The 20201-nt window shown below is 42.1% G+C and overlaps 1 protein-coding gene across 2 annotated transcripts; it reads left to right on the top strand.

Annotated features, from left to right (window-relative positions):
- The first annotated feature begins 202 nt into the window (after window positions 1-202).
- LOC100282592 (uncharacterized) lies at window positions 203-5256 on the top strand. 2 transcript variants are annotated; one of them, NM_001155500.2, is made up of 6 exons: window positions 203-374; window positions 2584-2764; window positions 2860-3010; window positions 3822-3856; window positions 3946-4096; window positions 4804-5118. In NM_001155500.2, exons 1-6 carry the CDS (start codon window positions 370-372, stop codon window positions 4896-4898), a joined length of 618 nt encoding a protein of 205 aa, NP_001148972.2. In that variant the 5' UTR covers window positions 203-369; the 3' UTR covers window positions 4899-5118. The 2 variants fall into 2 exon arrangements, with proteins under 2 accessions (NP_001148972.2, NP_001150702.1); NM_001157230.2 differs by having other exon boundaries at window positions 256-374; window positions 2566-2764; window positions 4804-5256.
- Window positions 5257-20201: the final 14945 nt, after the last annotated feature.

The raw sequence follows: 20201 nt of genomic DNA, 5'->3' as shown, positions 1-20201 counted from the left end.
CACGACTGATATGGCACCATGTTAGTAATAACTATTTTTAAAACCACTTGGAGGGGTAAAACCGGATGATTACAAGAAGTATGAAAATGTTTGTTTCTTTTTTTGGTTTTATTGAATTCAGAGTCCCACACTCATATGGCCGTATCACAATTCACACCTAGCCCATCATACCTACTCGACCTACACCAGCCCTTTTCGGCCTGCTACTGCCGATCCGTTCCCTCAGCCCCTCACACCGCTTACTTGACTCCTCCCGAACTTCCACATCTCTGCTCTGCCTTCCCAGTCTCCCATCCCTGAAAACCTCACAAAACCCTCGCTCGCTCCCCACCACCCCGCCGCGCCGCCGCCTGTACCAGCTGCGTCAAGATGAGGTGAGCCAAGATCCACTGGGTGCTCTCGATCCAGCATCTACTCTTCTCTCTAGATTCGGCGGTCTCGCTCGGCAGGTCGGTGGGAATAAGATCATTCTCAGGCGCCGCCTACGGCTGTGCGGCTGGATCTTGAGGTGTGGCTCTGCCATGTCCATGGCACAGCACGAGCCTTAGGGGTTTCCCGCCGATATGTGGCTGGGATCGATGGAACTGTTGGGTTTCCTGTAGTTCAACTCGAGTTACGATGTGCTGCTAGGGTTTGGGCAGGGCGCGTGTCTACACGGCTTTGTTATGGTTCATTTCGCGGTGCCGCGGTTTTGAATGGTTCTGTTGGTTTGGTTGTTGGGGGCAAAGCTTTGGATGGTTATGATGGTAATTGCAGATTATGGCTGTGTCGGCCGTGGTTATGTGTCTGATGGTATGGTGTCCATGTGGTCATAGTTCTGCAACTGCAGTTGCTTTTCAGTGCTGTTAGTACCTTACTAATTAGCCATGATTAGATTGATATGTAGGGGGTTTGGAGATAACATGGCATTGATCTGCCATTTTTGGCCCTTAACTTTTGGTTTCTCTGTCTACAATTCTTGTTTGTTTCAGATGCTGTAGTAATGTGCAATATGTGGGCAGATCTATGATTTAGGTATTTGTTTGAGGACGTAAAGTTGACTAGCATGCCTAGAATGGCATGGTATAATTTCTGTTGTCCCATTTGGTTTTTTGTGCCTAGTTTTACAATCACAAACATTCCTAGAGTGGTATGGTACTTTAATTGTTTTTCCATAAGTGAGTGATGGCCTCTCTTTTGTACGAACTTCTGTTCATTTATACCTTGCTATATGTTCTATTTCCAATCACTACTTCTACTCCTTCCAATTATGTATCCTTTGGATATGGCACTCTAGCTGAAAATAACTTTGATCACTGCTTCTCTAAGATATTATGACATTTTCTAAAATCTAAAATCATGAATCTAAGTTATTTTCCATGTCATGTAATATGTTGCCATGTTTTGCAAATTCCTTGATACTTTGAAGGCAGTCTTAGATTGCGTTTCTTATTTAGAAACACATTTTGGCTATATTTCTTGTGTTTAGCACTTGGGATTCAGTTTTTTTTTTCAATTTTTATGTGACAATTATTTGGATCGTGTTCACAATCCAACACTGAAAAGAGTAGAGATTTGCTGCCTGGTACTGCTTTCCTTGAAGGTGCTTGTCAACTATCATCTAACAAGTATTACCACATGCAAATGTTCAAAAATGTAATACTTTATTTAAACATGAGTTGCTAAAATTCTGCTTTCTGATTGAGTGATAGTTGGTAATTTTATTCTGACATGCACGACTTCTGTAATGATTCTTAACTTCATTTTTGTTGAATGGTTTTGGTGAAAATACACACATGCTGGCAGCTGGGAACTAGGAGCTATGATTACTTCCTTGTTACAGGAAGTGTTAAGTTATCCTATTATGTTTGAGTTTATGGTTATTTTTCCTTAATACATATTTAGGCTTGCGGAGCCAACGTGGAACTTAGTTACTCATTTGGAGATGAAATCCAAGAGAACTCCATTTGGGCGTAAGACACTTAGCAACACGCCATATCGGAACCCCTGTGGCATGCCGTTTCATGATCTGGGTACGGTATCAAGTGAGCAAGGATTGGGCCATCGCATCCCCAACTTGCTTGGGAATGAAAGGCCTTGTTGTTGCTGTTGTTTATTCTGATCTATCTATAAACCAAATTCGATGGTAAAACATTCATTTGTTGGATAGTTTGGCAAGCCAGCATTGATACTAATGCTAATGGACTATTGTTTGTTTATTCTCTGTTTTTCTAATCACTCTGATTTGCTCTTGTGTGATCGATAATACCCCTACACAATGGGTCTGTATTTGCACTAGGCTCACTTGTGTAGTTATGCAGATGTACTTATTGAAACTATTTAGGGTGCTGTTTGGTTCACCAAATGTAACGTAAATGGTAATGGTAATGATTTATACTTGAGAACCGGCGGTAACAAGTTTGAATCGGGCGGTATTAAATTTTAGTGTGGTATCTGATTACGGATGGACTAAAACAAACATGAATTAACGTTATCAGTTACCCATTACGTTACAAATATGTGAACCAAACGGCACCTAGGTTGTAGATACATGAATTCCTGTTTATATGTTGGTTTCTTGACAAGTGGCATTGTCTTCTGTAGTCGGCACCCTGAGGTGAAGTGGGCTCAGAGGATCGACAAGGTTTACATCACTGTACAGTTACCTGACGCAAAGGATGCTAAGGTCAATTTGGATCCAGATGGTGTCTTCACATTCTCTGGCAGTGCTGGTACAAACTTGTATGAATTGAAACTAGATCTGAATGACAAAGTAAACGTTGAGGTAATGCAATTTCATGTAATATTAATGTGTATTGGTTTAGTTTAAACCTTTGATGTTTAAAGTTGTCTGCCCCTCAATGCTTCTTAATATAACAGGCTAGCAAAATAAGTGTGGGGGTCAGGTCCATATTCTGTATCGTAGAAAAAGCTGAAGCCAAATGGTGGAAGAAACTCGTTCGAGATGATCAAAGGGCACCTCACTTTGTGAAAGTTGATTGGGACAAATGGGTTGATGAAGATGATGATGGTATGCTATGTACTTTCTTATAGTCTTGGATACTACTGAAGGAAATTAACTAGGGTGACACACAAATTGATACATGCACAAGACATGATGTCAATATGGGTAGATTTGTTTTAAGTGTTTAACATTCCCAAGTTTAGTGAACAGTGATGAACCATGATCTTAGTAAACCACAGACACCGGCAAGAGCTTTGTTACTTATAAATGTACACTATGGAGTAATGGATAAACCTGCAACTGCTTGTACTTCAAAAATGTCATGAGCAACACCTCTGCCTTAGACTATACCAAAAAAAAAACTCGACCTGCAGGGGATAAGACAGCCCCCGGATGTTATATTAAGAAGACCTTCTCATGTAGGTCGAGAAAACCACCAAACCCTTGCCCCAACCGTACACAGCGGCACGTAGCCCATGTGAGAAACGACCGGGACCGGGCCTCAGACTTGTGCTTTTGCGTGGGACAGACGAGGGTATTTTTTTAACCACAGCTACTCAGACCACCTAACCAACTCGGCTAGAGGCCCTTTCGCGCCTTAGATTATACCCAAACACAACTTCTTAGACAATAGGAACAGCGTGCCCAACTTCCTGGATGCTGCACACTAGCCTTCGATTTCACCACATGTTTTCTCTAAAATGGTAGCCATCCTAGCTTCAGATTTTTTTTGTATATTCGATTCGATGTATGAACTTGCAATGTTTTCATAGACGTGAACTAGAAAATATTTTGTTTGATGCTTCATGCAAGAAGATTGCTCATTACTTTGGGCATGGACATGTAAAATTTTTATGTTGATCTATCTCTTTTTTAGGTGCTGATATCAACATGGATGGGATGGACTTCTCGGTAATTAAATCTTGAACCAGTTGATTTTCTAATGGACTCTTGACATTGTGGCAAACTGGTTTGATATTTTTCTTTGTTTTTTTTTGTAGAATTTCGGTGGCATGGGTGGTATGGGCGGCATGGGTGGCATGGGTGATATGGCTGGTATGGGTGGTCTTGGTGGCATGGGTGGTATGGGTGGTCTTGGTGGCATGGGCGGTATGGGAATGGATGATTTCGAAGATGAGAGTGATGATGAAGGTTCGTATTTCTTCTGCTGTTGTACCTCTCCCACTTATTAGTTTTCTTGTTTCTTCTTTTAGTTAGAAGAAAACAACACATGAAATTCAACTTAGGTTTGTATTTCTTGTTTATGTTATGTGGGTTGACATTAAACAAAAGGTTCAAATTCTAGAAGGCTGTAAATTTCCCATCTAGTAGTGAATTATATAGTGCTAGTCAAATGTTTAGATGTGTCATACTAATCAGTTTTCAATGCATGAATTAAGAGAATCCATTGTCCTTTCTACAAGGGGATTACGTATTCAATATTCTAATAACTGGGCACATTTATATTTTTTTAAATTAATAATTTACTGTTTGGTGCGAAATGCATACTTGTGTAAAATGGCTTAACTAGATAATTTGAGTTTTAAAATTGAAAATATTGCTTGTTACATAATTATATTGTCCAAAATGATTGATATTAATTGTTACTCCATTATATCATTATACATCTAGTGCTACATAATAAACTTGGGGAAATTTAAACTCCAGAGCAATGCTATTGGTTCTTGTTGCTAATAAACTTCACAGGAAGTTTATAGGACCAAATGAAAATTTGATAATTTAGTTTCATCTCAATGTATACCTGTTGAGACCTTCAATTGTGTTTACAATTATGTGGTCTGCATCAACTCAGACATCCTAACATTATCATTTTTTTTTCCTTTCTGCCGCCTTCGTAGAAGAAGTGTCGAAACCTCAAGCTGCGGACAAGGCTGTTGAGGCTGAGGAGACGGAGTCAGCGGAAACCAAGATTGAGGCGGCTCAGAGCAGTTGAAGATGCTTATGATCTAAGCTAGATTGTATCCTCATGTTAATTCTGCTGAATCGGAGGACAAACCTTACATTTATGGTGCTGGCAAGTCCCAGTGGCGTGCCATGAAAATTTACGTTCCGTCTTTTAACTGGGTATCCGAGTGTCGTGCTCAGCATATTATGGATATTATTTCCGTAATGCTTCCTTTGGTCGCCAATCATGTGGTGAAGAGTTTGTTTTACTGGATTGCTTTATTTGTTTTTTGGTCGCCAATCGAATGGTCTGGTCAAAAGGACTAGTGGCGACGTGATTTTGTTATTTGGTTCTCTACCCAGCAATACAACTCCCACGGTAAAGTGCTACAGAGGAGCACCTTCAACTGAGCACCTTCAACTGTTTCTAATATTTATTCTTCCAATATTGCTATACAAGGCTCTTCCCAAAATTATAAGGCTAGCTCCAGCAAGGAACGTTTACCCTAAATATAGAGGATCAAATGGTCCTCTACGCTCTCAGCAGCGCCCTCTAAACGGTTATCTAAATTTAGAGGATGCTGATAGATTCTCTATATATAGAGTTTTTCTAAACGGTCCTTTATTCATTTGAATACTTTAAATAACCGGTTTAGCAAACGAAAATATGTACAATACATTTAAGAGAATGATAAATACATATGTATAAAAAATAAAAATAAAAAAGGTCTCCAATATAGATATTTAAGTATAGAGGACGTAATTTAGAGGATGTTGTTAGAGATGAAGGAGATATAAAAGATGGAATCTTTTAGAGGAGACTGTAAATAACAGATATAGAGGATGAATATAGAGAATGTTGCCGGAGACAGCCTAAAGACAAAAAAACATACCCAACTCACTCCAACAGTTTCTAGTTTCTTGCTTTGTGCCAAAAATTAGGGATGGATTCGGATGTGTGGAGATCCAAATTATTCGTATTTGGATAAAGTGATAATATGGATATCTGTATTCGTATTTGATTTTAATATGATGTTAAATAGATATACCCGAATTCGTTTTTTCTGTATTCGGTTTAAGATTCGTATTCGACAGCATTCGACAAAATCATGAAATATTCGATACTATTTGTGTCCGAAAGAAAAAAAAGTATTCAATAAAATCAATTTAAACTTACTTTTATTACTAATTAGAAGTGATTTTAAACTTTAAATAATGTACTAAAAATTGAAGTAAACCATTTAAAATATTAAAAATATTTATATCATAAATAAATGCTTGTGTTAATCTTACATTATTGATTGAAAACTCTCTTGTGGGATTTGGTGGTTTGGATGGCAACCTAATTGAAGGACTAACAAGTGTGCTAAGTGTTGAATATGTGCTTAATGCAAAGCTTACAGGGTTCAACACAAATAAACAAGTGTGATGGTCTAAAGACCGGAATATCTATAGATAATGGACACCACAAGTAAGATGGACATTGCTTAAGTGAGACTCCGTGTGCGTAACTCGGAGACAAGTGATCAAGCCAAGGATGGAGGCAAAAAGAGCTTCGAGGTACCGAGGGCATGGGAGAAGATCAAGAAGACCGAGGAACCCAAAGACAGGGGTGAAGAAGAAGACTTGCAAAGTCAAGGTTGATCGAGTTAAGAAGAGTTATGGTGCATCAAGGATCACTACATAAGGATATGACTTACAACCAATGAGGTAACATCTACAATTATGTGGTGTAAGTCATAAGGCTCAAGATCAAGCTCAAGAAGTGAACAAGGTCACTAGAAGGAGGAGCAGTGTCAAAACCAGAATTGGAAGCAGACTAAAAGAGCTAAGTTTACTTTGACCTTTAGTTTGGGTTGTTCCTGTGTTTGGATATGTTCTAGTGACCTTTGCAAGGTGTTGAAGCTTATGTGTATTAATCTAGATCAAGTCAAGTTGACTTGATGGTTTTGAAGCTCTGCCTAAAGTAGATCAGAAATCCTAGAGTAAAGAGGTATGATCAAGACTTAGTCAATTGTTTTAATGGCTAACTATGTGTCTAAGTGCTAGGGATCATCCCAAAAGAAGACAAATTGGAGTAAAGAAGTTGCACCAGTCTGGGAGCACCGGACTGTCCGGTGCCCAGGCTGGCCCTCGGTGAACAAGCCGCTCTCGGGAAGCAGTTGGGGGCGCTGTGGCTATAATCACCGGACTGTCCGGTGCGCCAGCCGCGCGCCTGACCAACTGTCACACCCAGATTTTAGGGGTCCAAAACCCAAGCGCGAACTTCATCAAGTGTGTTAGGATCAAATCTCAAACATATGATGGCTCATGGTACAGAAACGAATGTCACATCTTTAATATATAACAAAGTTCTGTATAAAATAGTTAAATAATTACATCATACAAAGACAACGATCCAACTGAAAGTCGCCTAGAGGGAGGGGTGAATAGGCAAATCTGAAATTTATAAAGTTTAAGCACAACTACAAGCCGGGGTTAGCGTTAGAAATATAATCGAGTCCGAAAGAGAGGGCAAAAACAAATCACAAGCAAATAAGCGGATGACACGGTGATTTGTTTTACCGAGGTTCGGTTCTTGCAAACCTACTCCCCGTTGAGGTGGTCACAAAGACCAAGTCTCTTTCAACCCTTTCCCTCTCTCAAACGGTCACTTAGACCGAGTGAGCTTCTCTTCTCAATCAATTGGGACACTTAGTCCCCGCAAGGACCACCACACAATTGGTGTCTCTTGCTTTGATTACAAAGAACTTGGAAATAAGAATAGAGGAAGAAGAAAAGAGATCCAAGCGCAAGAGCTCAAAAGAACACAACAAAACTCTCTCTTCTAGTCACTAATGCTTTGAGTGGAATTGGGACTTGGAGAGATTTTGATTCACTCTATTTGTGTATTGTATTGAATGCACTATCTCTTGTATTGAATGTGTTGGCTGAATACTTGGATACTTTAAAGTGTTGGTGGTTGGGGGTATTTATAGCCCCAACCATCAAAGTGGCCGTTAGGGAAGGCTGCTGTCGAAGGGCGCACCGGACAGTCCGGTGCGCCACCGGACACTGTCCGGTGCGCCAGCCACGTCACCCAACCGTTAGGGTTCGACCGTTGGAGCTCTGACAAGTGGGGCCACCGGACAGTCCGGTGGTGCACCGGACATGTCCTGTTCACTGTCCGGTGCGCCATCTGCGCCTGCTCTGACTTTTGCGCGCGCAGTCCGCGCACTGTAGCTCACTGTTCACCTTTTGTAGACGACCGTTGGCGCTGTAGCCGTTACTCCGCTTGGCACACCGGACAGTCAGGTGCTACACCGGACAGTCCGATGAATTATAGCGGAGAGGCAACCCCAGAAACCCGAAGGTGGCAAGTTCGGAGTTGATCTCCCTGGTGCACCGGACACTGTCCGGTGGCACACCGGACAGTCCGGTGCGCCAGACCAGGGCAGCCTTCGGTTGTCTTTTGCTCTTTTTATTTGAACCCTTTCTTGGACTTTGTATTGGTTTGTGTTGAACCTTTGGCACCTGTAGAACTTATAATCTAGAGCAAACTAGTTAGTCCAATTATTTGTGTTGGGCAATTTAACCACCAAAATCATTTAGGAAAAGGTGTGAGCCTATTTCCCTTTCACCAACAACTCAAAGTTGACTGGGAGACGACGGCCTAGACCTCTCACGAACTCATCACAGCATCCTTCATGCGCCTCATCCTGTGGTACTTGGTCTTGACCTGGGGGGATGTGAGTACAACAAGGGTGAGCTCACATACGTTCATCACTGAAAAAGTTGTGGGGAATAATGTGCATGAACTCACAAAGGTGGGAGCTCATGTGAAGTGTAAGGCTTACCAAAGGAGATAGTTATAACTGAGCATTGCTTTTAGAGCTAGTCAAAATTTTATTAGCAGTTACTAATTATAAGTAGCTACCAACCCAAATAAGTAAGAGATCAAAATTAATAACAACACCCACAATGCAAAGCATATGACAAATTAAGTTTATTTTCATAAATTACTCATGTGAGGGTCCGAGCTGCTCATGACCATGAGCATGACTGATATACCAGTTTTACACTCTGCAGATGTTGCATATCTTTACCCACAAGTCGTGTTACCCGTTTGCCAAGGGATCACGACTTCCCATTCATCTCTGCTGAGGAGACGAGGCAAGGTACCACTACGAGGCCTTTACAAAGTTCCACTAGCTTCCGAAAACCCGCTATGGTTTCTGAGAAGGGCAATATAGGAATTCCTCGTCCGAAAAGCCACTGCAGCATGATCGACTCGAGAACCTCCCTATACGCAACTCCTCTACCGCCCTTGCCCCTTTCGGGTAAGGTAGTCCTCCACTAGCTTTCCTAATTAGTCAGCCAAGGGCGTTCGCTCCATGTTCCAATTAACACAATGATCTTGTCATGAACAATAATTAAAATAACAATATAATTGGAACATGATCATAACATAACATTAATTTCCCAAAACCAGGTAGAGCAATAGAAAATCTACCCAATAGTTCAATGGTAAATAAGGTGTGGGATAAACAATACTAGGGAAACCTATTAGGTCCCATCAAATTAACCTGAGCATGTCACAGTGATTAACAGGCACATTATTAGGTAAAGAAAAGTGATCAAGGGCACAACTTGCCTTATACTCGAGATTTCCAGGTACCAACGTGGTCTTCAAGTAACTCGTAACCTCGCTACTATTCGTAGCAAAACATACAAATAGACAAGGAGTACATAAAATACCAGTACACCAAACATGAGAACAAACAACGTAACAATATTCTATGCGCTGCTACGAGATCGTAGGTTCGAGAACCACTAAATTCAAAGTTATGGTTGAAAAGATATGGTTTATGGAAGATCTATGTGATTAATTGTTAAACTATATTATGAATCAGTGATTATACTATAAATAATTAACTCAACTTTGATGTGGATTATAACTTGATTAGAAATAATATTTTAGTCAAATTACCATAATTGACAGTTTAACTTTGGTTAGAAGGATTAATCTACTAATCATAGGCTAACCCATTATCTATTTATAAAACTATGCTTTATTACACAACTAATGCTACAAGTGCATAGACAATTTTATTATGAAGCTAACACAACTTGAACGGGTCAAATCGGAGTTAAACTGATTGAGGTATGGATTTTACAGGTTTCTAGAATTTACTTTATAATATAAATCGGTTTCATACTTGATTTATATAAATTAATAAGGATTTGGGACAACGACTACTACTATTTGGAACCCCAGTATGCAAAAGAAAGGACCTAGCTGTAATGATCTTATCACTACAATGGATGTTAGGTTTATTTAACAAAAGTGCAGGGTCTCTTTAGAAACTTTGCCCGCGAGGGGGGGGGGGTATCATCGCGCCTGGGCCGTTTGATCTCATCCCGACGACCAGGGTTAGATCCACAGTTTTACCAACGGGTATGCAGCGCGGGCCACAAGATCTTCGATGAATGGCCACGATTTAAAACAACGCGATTGATTCTCCTACGCTCGATCTGAATCAGATGGCCCCAACACCTTCATCCGAAACGATATAGAGATTCTGATCTCGTCCGCTTGCTTTACATCTGACGGTCATGCTACGCCACACCCCTCGGACGCTAGGGCGCAGTGTGCCAGCACGGCCGACGGTGGCGCCATCACCGGCGCGCGATGACATGGCCAACTAGTGACCAAAACTTAACAATGAACCAATATAGTCGTCGTGGAGATAATCACGAATCTAGGGGAAGCATCCATACCTTGAGTCGTGCACCCATCAACCCTGGCCACGGAACATAGCGGACCCGCGGCGGCATAGGAGCGACGACGAGAAATTGGTGGAGTTCTGGTGGTTTACTTCACCCATGGAGGCCGCGACTAGCTTCGGTAGACGCCCACGATCACGCTAGTGCATCACAATGGCCTTGTAATCAACGTGACGTGAATCAAGACGGCAACGACAGCTTCCATCTCTCTCTGTGCGGCAAGTTGCTCTCGGCGTCCAAGCCTCTTCGCCCACACGATAGATATGGGGTCAAGGTGAGGGGGCTCAGTTTATATACGCGAGTTTGGATCCACAACTGAATCCTAGAACCATGGGAGGGTTGTTGCGCGACTGGTTCAGCGAACTCGATCGGAGTTTGTTAGAACCCTCAGCTTGGGGAGGACGGCGGCTGGCAACCAGGCCCCACGAGTCAGCGACGAGATGAGCTAGTGCGAGGGGATGATGTGTTGGGCCCGCGTGTCGGCCAGCCAGCTGCAGTTGGGCCGCGTGGTGGGAAGAGTGTGGAGTGGGCCGAGGAGAATGGCTAGGCGGACGGGGTGAACAGGCTGGTGGTTTTTCTTTCGCCATTTTCTTTTTCCTTTTTTTGAATTTCTATAATCCAATCATAAATTTCAAATTTGTTCCAAATTCAATTTGATTTGGGGTTCAAATTTCCAGGTTGAAGGCACCACAAATAAAACCCCAGCATGAATGCATCTATTATATTTTACTTATTTATTTTAGAGAGATATCGTTTATAAAGAAACAATTCTATTATTAAAAGGTTTTTTAATTCAAATTTTTTGAGAAACTTTTATAAATATCAAATAAGATTTTGAGGTGTTACAAATTCGACCCCTTAAAAGTAATATCGTCCTCGAGATTAGGAGACAAGGGATACAAACGGTTTAGTTTGTTGTTCAACTTTTAGTCCCTGATCAGTTCAAGAATCAAAGGTTTTCATTTATTTAATATTAATGTGTAGACGATTTGGAAAGTATGTGATTCTTTTATGTCTAGCCATCTGATAGGCAGGATAAGAGATGGTTAGATCAAGGATAGTGAAAGGATCACGATACCCAAGAGGGGGATGAATTAGGCTTTTATAAAAATTCAAAAAATATTAAACCCTAAGCCAGAGCCCAACTTTACCCAACTACTAGCAACAAATAAATACTACTAGAAAAAACAACAACCCTAAGTCATTACTTGAAATACTTGCTAAGCAATTGAACAAAGTGAAATGCTCAAATTAAATGCGGAATGTAAAGTAAGGTTAAGAAGACTCCTCCAATTTTTTGCCGAGGTATCGAAGAGTCGACACTCTTCCCCAGTCCTCGTTAGAGCACCCGCGCAAGGGTATCGACCCCCCTTGGTCCTTGCAAGAACCAAGTGCTCACTATGATGTGATCCTTTGCCACTTCGGCGCGGTGGATCCCTCACGACCGCGTACAAACTTGAGCCGGGTCACCAACAAATCCTCTGGGGTGATCACCGCTCTCCAATCGCCACCAAGTCGTCTAGGTGATGCCGATCACTAAGAGTAACAAGCATAGACTTTCACTTGACCAAGAGAAGCCTAATGCATGCGGTGTGTGCTCTAGGTGGCTCTCACTTGCACTAATGAGGTCCTAACACGAGATTATGGTTTTCTAATCACCTCACTAGGCTTTGTGGTGCTTGCAATGCTCTAGCAATGAATGGTCTTGAATGTGGGCAGCAAGACACTCAATCAGGTAGGCAGAGGGGGTATAAATAGCCCCACCCACCAAACTAGCCGATGCTGAACAGTTCTGCGCATGGACGCACCAGACAGTCCGGTGCGCCAGCGGCGTGCCAACAATCAGCTCCAACGGCTAGTTCTGATAGGTAGCCATTGGGCTGACGGCGAGATATGGAAAGGACCAACACTAAGAAAATAACCAGTGAAATTCTTGCTGGGCTGCCTGAAGATTCTAAGGACAATGATGATTTTGATGTTGACAGTGGTGTAGATGATGCCGAAGATCGTCCATGGAGACCAAGCCATGTTATCTTCGGAAAATCTATTGTAAAAAGGACATATTGAGACAATGAAGGGCAAGTGTTTTCATGATATCACCATAACGAGAGCTAGAGGAGAGAACAATGTTCCTCTTCCTGAGGCAGATGAAGTAGCGGTTTTTCTAAGTTTTATGATGGTTGGGCTGCGCTTTCCCCTGCATAAGTTGTTAGTCGAATTTCTAAAGAGATTTGAAATATTTCTTCATCAGCTTACTCCTGAAGCTTTGGTTAAAGTTGGAGTTTTTAACTGGGCGATGAGAAGCTAAGGGCTAGAACCAGATGCCGATTGCTTCTGCAATATTCATGAACTCTCTTATGAGACGAAGGCAACTGGAAAAGAGCAATATCACAACAACCTCGGCTGCTACTCCTTCACATATCACTCTAACGAGAGGCAACCCGTTCCAACCTTTCAGAAGAAGTGGCCAGGATCATGGATGAAGCAATGGTTCTATGTTCAAAATGACTTGGCTACGAGGGAGGATATCAAGGATGTGATTCAGCGGCCCATGCAGTCATGTTTCGGCATTAAGAGGCCTACCATTGTGAATACTGAAAAAGCTCAAGCATGCCTGGTGGCCTTCAACACCGTGTGCAGCTACATCGGTACCATGGATTTGGTTCAGGAGCATATAGCTTTCAAGGTATAACCCCTTGTTAGCGAGTGGGAAATGCCAAAGGAAATCAATGCTAGCTCGAGCGAAGGTGGCCTGGTTTACCTGTAGTACAATTATCGCTATAGGAATCAATTTGGCGAGCCAGATGACGAAAGGCTTGAGGCCATTGAGGCGACTAGTGATGAGTTTTTGGGGGTTTACACCAAGGCTGAAGACAAAGCTAGGAATATTCACTACTACAACATACCTCTGTACAGGCGGTTTGGTTCGCCACTACACAGGCGGTTCCAGGAACCGCTTGTGGTGCACCGCCTGTGATGCAAAACAACATCACATGCGGTCAATCAAAAACCGCCTGTGAAAAACACAGATTACAGGCGGTCCAGTTCAAAGGAACCGCCTGTGATAGACACACATCACATGCGGTCCAGTTCAAAGGAACTGACTGCATACACTATAAATCACAGACGGTTTTCATTATACAGATTCATATATACAGAATTTTCAAACACAGAATATACACAGATTTCATACACAGATTATACACAGATTCACACAGATTGCATAATACACAGATTATACACAGATTCATCCACATACACAGATTTACACATATTACAAGTTCCATAACAGGTATAATACACAGATTACAAGTTCCATAACAGGTATAATACACAGATTCATCCACATATCAAGTTCCATCGTCATACACAGAATTATACACATATCAAGTTCCATATACAACTAAACATCTCAAAGTTCCATAGACAACTAAACATCTAAAGTTCCTAACTAAAGACCTAAACACTGTGTGATATTGTGTACAAACTTAGTTCTGGGAATTTTTGCAAATTTCCATTTGTATTGTAGAATAGCCCTTGTTGATGAAGAACTTCACGGCGCATAAAGTAAAGCAAGTCTCTTACAACCTTAGCAACGCCGACGGAAACCATATCTCTTTCTAACCATTCAGCATTGATCTTGGATTTAGGAACCCGCAATGAAAGCAAAAAGCAAGCAGTGCTAAGAGTAATGTGATGAGCAACAATATAACATAAAAATTGCAACATAGACAATGATAGCGAACTTACATCCTCACGATTGACCATGTAATGGAAGGTGACACGACACCATTCGCATACATAATAACCGCACAGGACAGTACCCGGAGGTTGTTTGTCACCATATGGAAATAATGATATTGACAAATTAGGCTTGTCCTCTGGATGTTCGCCGCTAAGATCTTTCCAATAAAAACGGTATGCACTGCATATAAGAATAGCATTGTGAGATTAAGAATACATTTGTTAAGTTGTAATAAGTACAAGTGTGCAATAATAACCATACTTCTCTAAAATCTTCAAGAAGTCATTATACGTAGCCTTTTCCATTCTCAGTGAGTCGAAGACCACGACTTTACCATCCTTTGGCCAGATCATGATACAAATGTAGTGGTCACTATATAGACATAGACGAAAACACATGTTAAGATCACGATTGCCATAATTTATAGTTCAAAATTAAACCATGTCGATAACTTACTTAAAGTGGTGCGGAGCTATTATTAAGTCCTTGCCATGTTGTACATGATTATACATGGCTCGTCCAATGTATGCCGCCATTACCTTCATTTTCTTTCTCTGATTCTGTTTGACGGCTTTCTCAAATTCAGCATCGTCCAAGTCTTTGTATTCTTCTCCATGCCTCCGAGCAACTACTTTGTAGCGAGCTTGGGATATCATCAACGGGTCAAGAAACCCTGTCTTAAGTTGTTTCTTCTTATCATCCATGTATTGCATCCTACGTGTAATAGTGTTAATCGTTAGACTCTCGTTTATGTGTGCGTGTACAAAACTAACAAATATGAAAGTTTAGAGGTACTTACAAGCAAAAGAGGGTTAAGTAGTTGGTTTCCATCCTTTGTCGGTGGTACAACGACCAGAGATCGTCAAAGAATAAATGCCGCACAGAATCTATATGATCATTGCTCCAAAATGCATCTTCTGGCACAACAAATGTGAAGTCCTCGAGTTTGTATTTGTTGCTAGCCACCATGTACCACTCATGCATTCTAATCTCCGGAGTCGACAACTTAGAAAGTTGCACCGTCGTCAAGAACGGCCTCCCATTCACAAATTTTGGAGGAACATCCTCCTTCTTGTATACCGAGATATTGGTTTTAAGACGTAATGATTCTCGAGTATGAATCATTCCATCTTCTTCCCATACTTCGAAATTGTCTATTTGGGACCGTGTGCCTACTCCATGAGATGCTGATTCCGCTTTTGATTGATTTGTCATAACTCTCTGCAATTTATGCAGGTAGCGTGCCACTGATTCGGACCTCGTCGCCCTCGTTTCCGCTTATGTGAAACGAATGATTCAGGCATCGGAGCATCCTCCGTGTTTCGTGTAGAAGATGCATCCTCTTTCTTCTCTTCATTTGAAATCTATATAGTGAAACAATTAATGGCCTTTCATATATGAACATTATTTTAGAATATAGTCGGCATATTTCTATTTACCTCTTCATCGTTGGGAATATAGTCGGCATCAAGCTCATCTGATGTTTTTTTCTTCCTTGGAGGTATAGGAGTACAAGGATTGTCGTCACTAGAACTATCCTCCCCGCTCCCTTCACCGGAGCTGCTCGTTGTCTGCCATTCAAGTTTGGTCGCGTCTTCATCAACTTTGTTAGACGCACTGGTGCAGACCACATCCATACTAGGCTGCTCGTTGTCTGCCATTCAAGCTGGTTCCATCGATAAAGGGATATACGGTTAGTCTGATATACTGGTTCCATCAATAAGGGAACTTGGAGAAAAGGTGATTCAAAAGAAATCGAGCCCAAACCCGCCTCCGGGGCAGGATCGGGTCGGGAAGCAAGCTCGCAGATAGAAGTGCACTTTCCAATGCAGTTAGACAGAGAAGGCATGGCTGTGATGTTATAATGCTGAAGGACCCCAAGAAGAGATTAAGCCCTGTAGTCTACCACCTCCCGTTATTTGTGGGCTTCACCGACGGCGGGAAACATTTGGTGACATCAAACGACCTTCGGGCTGAGGACGTCTGCGAGCTTGTTAAGGGGCCAGACGATGGTGAGCCGGTGTACTCTGTCCGGATGTGTGGTCACAAAATTTAAAGCCGCCCCGGCTTCATCTGTGTGCTTCTCTTCTCTTATGTCGGCTACTAAGATCACTTAGCACCCCACCTAAGAGAAGAGAAGCACACACATGCAGCCGGGGCAGCTTTAAATTTTGTGACCACACATCCGGACATAGTACACCAGCTCACCATCGTCTGGCCCCTTAACAAGCTCGCAGACATCTTCAGCCCGAAGGTCGTTTGCTATCACCAAATGTTTCCAGCCATCGGTGAAGCCCACAAATAACGGGAGGTGGTAGACTACATGGCTTAATCTCTTCTTGGGGTCCTTCAGCATTATAACATCACAACCATGCCTTCTCTGTCTAACTGCATTGGAAAGTGCACTTCTATCTGCGAGCTTGCTTCCCGACCCGATTTAGGCATTCCGCCGATGCCATTCTCCATATAAGTCCCAAACAGAGAATAGAGATGAGGTAGTCAAGATTGTAGGCGCTAGTGCTCAACTACTAGCATCTATAGATATGGACACAAGTCCAAATTTGGTGCTACTCGGCACCATCGATATCACTAGAAAAAAAATACATCAAAGAGATCCACTTCCCAATAGTACTCGAAGATAGTTCATTGACTTGACACTCTCTAAGAGGTTCATACAAAATACATTATCTCTAAGAGTGAAACCTACGATACTCATATCGTGTTGTTTAGGACTAAACATCAACAACCCCTTGACTGGTCGCTATCATACTCAATTCCAAAATATTTTTCCAATACGTCGGCTTGAGTAAGGAGATCTGGGCTTGGGAGTTCCTCCAAATCATCTGCAGCTTCATCATCTTCAGCATATTGCATGGCTTCATCTTGAATAATTTTAGCCCTCTTGGAGTCAGCATACTTTTTGATGGACAGAGCACACTTCTCAAGCATGTCGCATACATCTCCAATTTGAAACAAAGTGGTCTTAAGTGTGTACACTGATTCCGGTTCACTAGTATCCACAACCCCATCAGTCACTAGACTGCGAATGATGTCAACATGTGTCTCGATGACTCGAACTGAGCTCTCAACCATGTCAAGTGGCTCTTTTTCCATCTCTAAAACTGAAAATGGCCAAGTCTCACAATCAAAATTGAGATCGCAACAAAGGCAGGGATCAGAGGGAAAACAAGGATGTGGCTTATAGGGCAAAAAGAGGGGTCCAAATAACATTGTCATGGCTATGAACAAGTCAAAGATAGGAGATAAGAACAAGTCTTATAACATAGGGTTGGGAAGCAAAGATAGGTAGTCAAAAAACTAAGAAGGGAGATAAGAACAAGTCTTATAACATAGGGAGATAATAAAATTGTCATGGCTATGTACTTCCATGATGTATGTGGCCATAAGCACATTTGCCCTAATGATTATCAAACAAAGATAGGTAGTCAAAAAACACTAAAAATAGACTTGTTGCCCCAATCACTATGGAGATTTTCTTATAACTGAATATGTAAGTGAAAAAACATTTAATCAGAAGGGATAAAAATAGATCCCAATCGATGGAGGGACACAAAATTCTTCATTCGAAGGATACTAACACCTTAATGGTATACAAACATTTAATCAGAAGGGATAAAAGAAATAAAAAAATTGATACATGAGAAGTAATTGACAACCAAGCAATAAGCAATAAGCATATTGACAACCAAACAAAATATGTAAGTGAAAACAACAACAGTAATTAATCTAAGAACTGATAATCAGGGATAGCCATTGATTAACACCTTAATGTGTTTGAACCATTGATTAACCTAAGCATTTGATTAACCTAACCATTTGATTAACCTAAGCTATGATTCAAACACATATATATCCAGCTGTGTATTCAAACACATATATGATTCAAACACAAGTAATCTGCCATCAATTAACATATATGATTCAAACACATATATGATTCAAACAGATATAGGAAATTCGAGCCATGAACTTAGAAGAAATGAACCTGAACTTTGACCTTACTACGAGAGGAAGAAGAAAGAGCTTGGGGACAGCGGCGCTTCGGGCTCGGGGACCGTGACGGCGGCCCTTGTTGCTCGGGGACGGCGTTGCTCGGGGACGGCGTTGCTCGGGGACCGTGACGGCGGCGCTTCGGGCTCGGGGACGGCGTTGCTCGGGCGCTCGGGGACGGCGGCGCTCGGGCTCGGGGACGAGGACGGCGGGGCTCGAGCTCGGTGAAGGGGACGGCGGCGCTCGGGCTCGGTGAAGGGGACGGCGTTGCTCGGGCGCTCGGGGACGGCGGCGCTCGGGCTCGGGGACAAGGACGGCGGGGCTCGAGCTCGGTGAAGGGGACGGCGGCCCTCGGGCTCGATGAAGGGGACGGTGTTGCTCGGGCGCTCAGGGACGGCGGCGCTCGGGCTCGGGGACGGGGACGGCGGCGCTCGGGCTCGGGGACGGGGACGACGGCGTTCGAGCTCGGGGACGGGGACGACGGGGCTCGGGTTCGTGCTCGGGGACGGGGACACGGCGGCAGCCTGGCGGCGCTCGGGTTCGTGCTCGGGCGGGAAGAGTTAGGGTTCCTGCCGACCAACGAGCTTTTTATATTGTAAAGAATCACAGGCGGATATTTAGCAAAACCGCCTGTGATAGACAACATCACAGGCGGTTGTTAATTCCGACCGCCTGTGATAAATTAACTTCACAGGCGATCGACATAAAAAACCGCCTGTGATGTTATCTATCACAAGCGGTTTTGCTAAATATCCGCCTGTGATGTGTGTACACTATAAAAGGGCTAGCCCCCGACGGGTTCCAGAACCCTAATTCACAGCACTAGCGGCGGCGGTTTTTTTTGAGATCTACAGGGAGAAGGTTTTGTTTTTGAGTTTATTGATTGATTTCAATAGTTTATGCATATATATGATCTCCATTTGTTTTCTTTCTCATTTTGATGCGATTTTTTGCCTTAATTTTGTAATATAGAACGGATTTGAAGAAAAGCTTTGGAATTCAAGATTTGGACTTATAATAGTTGATCTAGTTTAAAGATTCTTTAAAAACACAATTGTCTCACCTCAAGGTATCTATTGTTGCAATGTTTGTTTTATTTTCATACATATCAATTCGTTTCATGTTTTATGGATGAATTCAATTAATTAATGATTTTATTGATGTTAATCAATATAAGGATAGGTAATGGACCGAGGTTGGATGTACAATGTGCCAAGACCACATCCGTCATATATTCAAAATTTGAGAAGCTTTATTGAAGCGGCCAAAAAGCACGCGAATTTGCGAAAGAGCAAGGAGATATTATGTCCGTGCATCGACTGTGATAATAAGATAGCTTGGAGAGATACAGGAGTAATCCAATCACATCTGCTAAAAAGAGGGTTTACAAACAATTACACGATATGGTCAGAACATGGTGAGTTGGATCCGTGTGAAGTGCCTGGTAATGACGAGAGAGTTGTCGGAATTTTAGATCTTAAAGTTGATGGTAAAGTGGATAATGTGGATGCTAATCAAGATTTTGAAGAATTTGATTGCGAAGAGATGTTGCGCCATATGGAACCAGAAATGTTGAGTTCTGTGGGATCGCAGAAAGGGTTATCTAAAATGGAGGGACTGGAAAGTGCTTCAAAAGAACCTTTATATGATGAATCAAAGGGTTGTGACAAAGAGTTTACTACACTGCGTACAGTTGTAGAACTTCTGAAGTTGAAGGCTAGTGCCGGATGGTCTGATACTAGCTTCACAGATCTTTTGAATTTTCTGTCCCAATTACTACCAAAACCCAACAAACTACCAACAAGCACTTATAAAGCGAAGAAGCTTATA

Source organism: Zea mays, chromosome 1 (assembly GCF_902167145.1).
Source record: "Zea mays cultivar B73 chromosome 1, Zm-B73-REFERENCE-NAM-5.0, whole genome shotgun sequence".
In the NCBI taxonomy this organism is placed as follows: Eukaryota; Viridiplantae; Streptophyta; class Magnoliopsida; order Poales; family Poaceae; genus Zea; species Zea mays.
The sequence above is the reverse complement of the archived record's forward strand: the minus strand, read 5'-3'. Positions and strand labels throughout refer to the sequence as shown.